At 43.3% G+C, this 4,422-nt stretch overlaps 2 protein-coding genes across 4 annotated transcripts in view; one reads left to right on the top strand and one right to left on the bottom strand.

The window, feature by feature from the left end:
* The window catches only part of LOC127749794 (uncharacterized), a 17,824-nt gene extending 14,021 nt beyond the window's left edge, over positions 1 to 3,803 (top strand). Inside the window, exons 6-8 of the mRNA XM_052269485.1 lie at positions 97 to 282; positions 373 to 438; positions 544 to 3,803. Coding sequence (XP_052125445.1) covers positions 97 to 282; positions 373 to 438; positions 544 to 2,982 — 2,691 coding nt within the window. The 3' untranslated portion in view covers positions 2,983 to 3,803. The remainder of the gene's footprint in view (positions 1 to 96; positions 283 to 372; positions 439 to 543) is intronic.
* The window catches only part of LOC127749797 (uncharacterized), a 44,843-nt gene that overhangs the window by 34,204 nt on the left and 6,217 nt on the right, over positions 1 to 4,422 (bottom strand). The window lies entirely within an intron of this gene.

Genomic DNA, 4,422 nt, shown 5'->3' with positions numbered 1-4,422 from the left:
TAATGTAAGTGGAATGACTGTCAGCTTTTGTCAGTTAAATTAATCTGTTATTTAGAATTACATGCATGTTTTCCTCTGTTTGTCTGGATTTTACAGGAGACTGGTTCTGAGGGAAGTGATATGGAATCACATGAATATGAAAAGAATCACAGCTCAGATGTGTCTCATAAAAGTGATTACTGCAGTCAGACTGGCCACTTGGTAAACCATCATGCACATGGAAATAAAACCAATAACAGCACAGAAAGTCTACATTCAAATGACGACTGCAATCAGATTATTGTGAGTTCCACCCGCACTGACTCTTCCATACTGTCATCACCTTCAGCCTGCTGTTCTATTGTACATTATTAATGTTTTGTATTTTTTCAGGTATCGGACGATGAAGATATCTTGAATTGTTCTGACACTGTTGTTTGTAATTTGGACGAGAATAATGTAAGTGAAATGCCTGTCCGTTTTTTTCATGTTAAATTGTTAATTATTGCCTCATGTGTAATTATGTACTCATTCCCATCAAATTTGTGTGTGCTTACTTCACAGGAGAATCGTGCCGATGAAGATGATGTGGATGAATTTATTTCACCAAGAGAATCTAGTGAGGAAGAGAGTGATGATGGAGACAGTGATGATCCAGACGAACCAGACGATCCTGACGATCCTGACCCAGACAGAGATCCTCCTGCTGACAACCTCGGATTAGGCAATGGAGATGTTGTGGAAGCTGACAACAGACCTTTCTTCTCATTTGAAAACCCAAGATTAAACCGTGTTTTGCAATTGGGATTTGACTGCACTGTCCGTGAAGCTGTTGCCATGATAGCAGCTCTTGCTGTCCGTTACAACATGGAATACGATTTGCTGGTCAAAATGTTTCGGGTGTCTAATATAATGCTAGGAGAAGCACAACTTCCATCAACAAAAGACCAGCTTTGGAGCATTCTCAACAGACAATCATCAGTATCGAGGAGACATGCCTACTGCAGTGTATGCAACAGGGAATTAGGATTGTATGATACTCTAGAAAGAATAGTTGCATGCCAGTGTGGCAGCATTAAACCAAGAAAGAAGATTAAATACTTCATTACGCTCAGTCTGACACAACAACTTAAAAGGTGTCTTGAACTCCCTGGAATGTGGGAGAAACTGCAATATCGCGAAGAAAGAAGAATAATTAATGAAGGCGCTTGGGAAGATATTTGTGATGGTGATAGATACATTCAGCTAAGCATGAGGGATGGAGGATTGCAGGAACCTTATGATTTTACCTACAACTTCAACTTGGACGGATTTAAAATGACTAAATCATCAAACAGGGAAGGGACTCCTATTTTTATTAGACTCAATGAAGCTCACCCCAACTATAGACAACAGTTTGTATTTCTCGCTGGTCTTTGGGTCGACGATAGTCCTCCCATTCTCCATTTATTTCTAAATAGGTTTATTGGGGAATGTAACGTATTGTCCACTGTTGGTGTTGCTTGGAATCAACCAGGAGGTCAGAATGTTGTAAGCAAGTTCTTCCCAGCTGCTTGTTGTGTAGATGCTGTTGAGCGAGCAAAGCTCATGTGCCACTCACCTCACTCAGGACCTTTTGCATGCCCCTTTTGCAACCAGGAAGGTGTTCATATCAACGCCAGAAAATTCCCATTGCCTGGCACAGAATTTGACATCATGAGGAGACGTCAAAATCAGGATTATGCTGTCCATGTTGTTGTCCCTCAGGCTGAACTCCGAACTGATGCAACAACTAGGCGTGCTATGGAGCAAGTTGAAAATGCCCAGCAAGTGGGACAAGAACTCAATATAGAAGGTGTGGTAGGTTCATCAGAACTGAAAAATCTCACATTTTTTGATTTGGTGGACAGTCTATCAAGTGATGATCTCCACCCAATTTACTTAGGATGTGCAGCTTTTCATATGAAGCTAATACTAAGAAGACTAAATCCACATGAAATAAATGCTATCAGTGGAAGATTAAGAGCCATCAAGTGCCCCACCAACATTTCTAGGAAGCCGAGGAACATTGGAAAAAAGAAGAGTTTAAAGGGTTCAGAGTGGGAGCATATTCTACTATACTTCGGAGTTCCTTGCATGCAAGGAATTGTACAGCCTGAGAAAATAACTCTTTTTGGTCTTTTGTCCTCAGCTATTTACATTCTCTCAAGAGACTCAATTACCGAGCAGAACTTCCAAACTGCTGACAGGCTTATACGCCTTTATATGATCCGCTTCCAGAATACCTATGGGCCCATCAATATGCGTTTTAATATCCACATGCTTTCTCACTTAGTAAAAGTTTGCAGGAGTTGGGGTCCATTGTTTGTGCACAGCACCGCTCCATTTGAATCTTACAACTGCATTTTGGGGAAAAAGGTCACATCTCCAAAGGCTGCTGCAGACCAAATAGTACAGAGATACTTTTTGAAATCTCTCATAGCTGAAGTTCCTGGATCACCAGACATCAGCCCAGTTGTGAAGGAAGAGGTAGCTTTTATAATGCAGAAAGATGTAAGCAGACCCACAGTGGTGGTTGGGAGCAGCAAACTGTACGGACGTGTAACAGCAAGAGAGACTACTGTGGAAGAAAGGCAAGCATTAATGGACGAAGGGTTAGATGCTATCCAGCTTCAAGAATTTGTTAAAATGAAGTACAATTTCTTTGAGTTTCGATCAATTAATTACAATCCAAATGAAGACATCCGTTCCGACAATAGCTTAATTTACACATTTCAAAATTTTTTTGGTCGTATTTTATCCATTGTCAGTATAGGAGAAGGCGACAATAAAATTGTTGGACTCTTTGTGGAACGGTATAATGTTGGAGAACGTCTGTCTGGAGTTCACCACATTGTGCAGCTCCTTGACAGGGCTGACATTCACTTCATCAGACCTCACGATGTAAGGAATTTGGCAATTAAAGTAATTATTGGTAATGTTAGCTTTATCATGGCTATGGCAAATAACTCTGAAATAGATTGAGTGTCACTTTGCAAGTTCTGTTGAATTCTTCATATGTTGCTGTTGTCATCTATGCAATAATTTATCTGTTTTGTTTATAGTCTGAAATTTAGTCTGAAATTTAGGTATCATTTGAGGAAGTGTGCTTTTAAGTTCCCTTTCCACTTCCTGACACAGTATGTGCTGTGCAACTTAATTCCTGAATGTTAATTTGAAGTGTAATTGTCAGCAGATTAGTATACACTTTCTTTTTATCAGAGATTATTGTTGTGATGACGTTTCTTTATTGGTATATTCATTTGTTGTTTAAACTTAGTTCAAAAGTGTTCTGTGATATAACTAGATATTGATCTATTTGAGAAAACTACTAACGCCTGACTGATTTGATTATTTTTAAATGAAGGAGTTACTTTGGATGTACAAACATTAGTTTATTAAAACATCAGCTTGAAAACTCCCAACAAAATTCTTTATTGCTTCTTCTTGTCTTTTTGTTGGTCACCTCACATTCATACATGTTGAAAGTTCTTAAACACTAAGAGACCAAAAGATAATTTACACTGCTCTGCTAACACCAGCTGCCACGAACTGTGGGGTGCATATGTTCAGGGGTTTTGTATGACAATGTACCTACCTACCTGGCAGCTTTCCTAAAGGGCTGAATTAGGGGATGATTTAGGCCAAGCACCCCCCCCCCCCTTAAAAGCGCGCCTGGCGTGGTAGGTAATACTAGCTACTACCTCATGTGTACTACATCAAATCTGTAGTACGTCAGAAATTGTGACATCAGCAAAGTGAAAGTTGTTCTTAATGAATGTTTAAAAGTGGTAGGGGAAAATAATGACCCCTTCGGTTCCCCTGGGGTCAGGGGACGACAAAGAAGGGGCAGGGACAGATCGGGACAGCGCAGGGTAGCGTCGGTGGGGACGGGGGAGGACGTCGGATGGACAGGGACAGATCGGGACAGCGCAGGGTAGCGTCGGCGGGGACGGAAAAGAATGTCAGAGTGGCAGGGACAGATCGGGACAGCGCAGGGTAGCGTCGGTGGGGACGGAAAAGGATGTCAGAGGGTCAAGGACAGATCGGGAAAGCGCAGGGAGGGGACGGGGGAGGACGTCAGATGGACAGGGACAGATCGGGACAGCGCAGGGTAGCGTCGGCGGGGACGGGAAAGGAAGTCAGAGGGGCAAGGACAGATCGGGACAGCGCAGGGAGGGGACGGGGAAGGACGTCGGATGGACAGGGACAGATCGGGACAGCGCAGGGTAGCGTCGGCGGGAACGGGAAAGGATGTCAGAGGGGCAGGGACAGATCGGGACAGCGCAGGGTAGCGTCGGCGGGGACGGAAAAGGAAGTCAGAGGGTCAAGGACAGATCGGGACAGCGCAGGGAGGGGACGGGGGAGGACGTCGGATGGACAGGGACAGATCGGGACAGGGTAGGGTAGCGTCGGCGGGGACGG

Source organism: Frankliniella occidentalis, unplaced genomic scaffold (assembly GCF_000697945.3).
Source record: "Frankliniella occidentalis isolate FOCC.00 unplaced genomic scaffold, Focc_3.1 Scaffold94, whole genome shotgun sequence".
Taxonomy (NCBI): Eukaryota; Metazoa; Arthropoda; class Insecta; order Thysanoptera; family Thripidae; genus Frankliniella; species Frankliniella occidentalis.
This window is presented reverse-complemented; position numbering and strand designations above follow the sequence as displayed.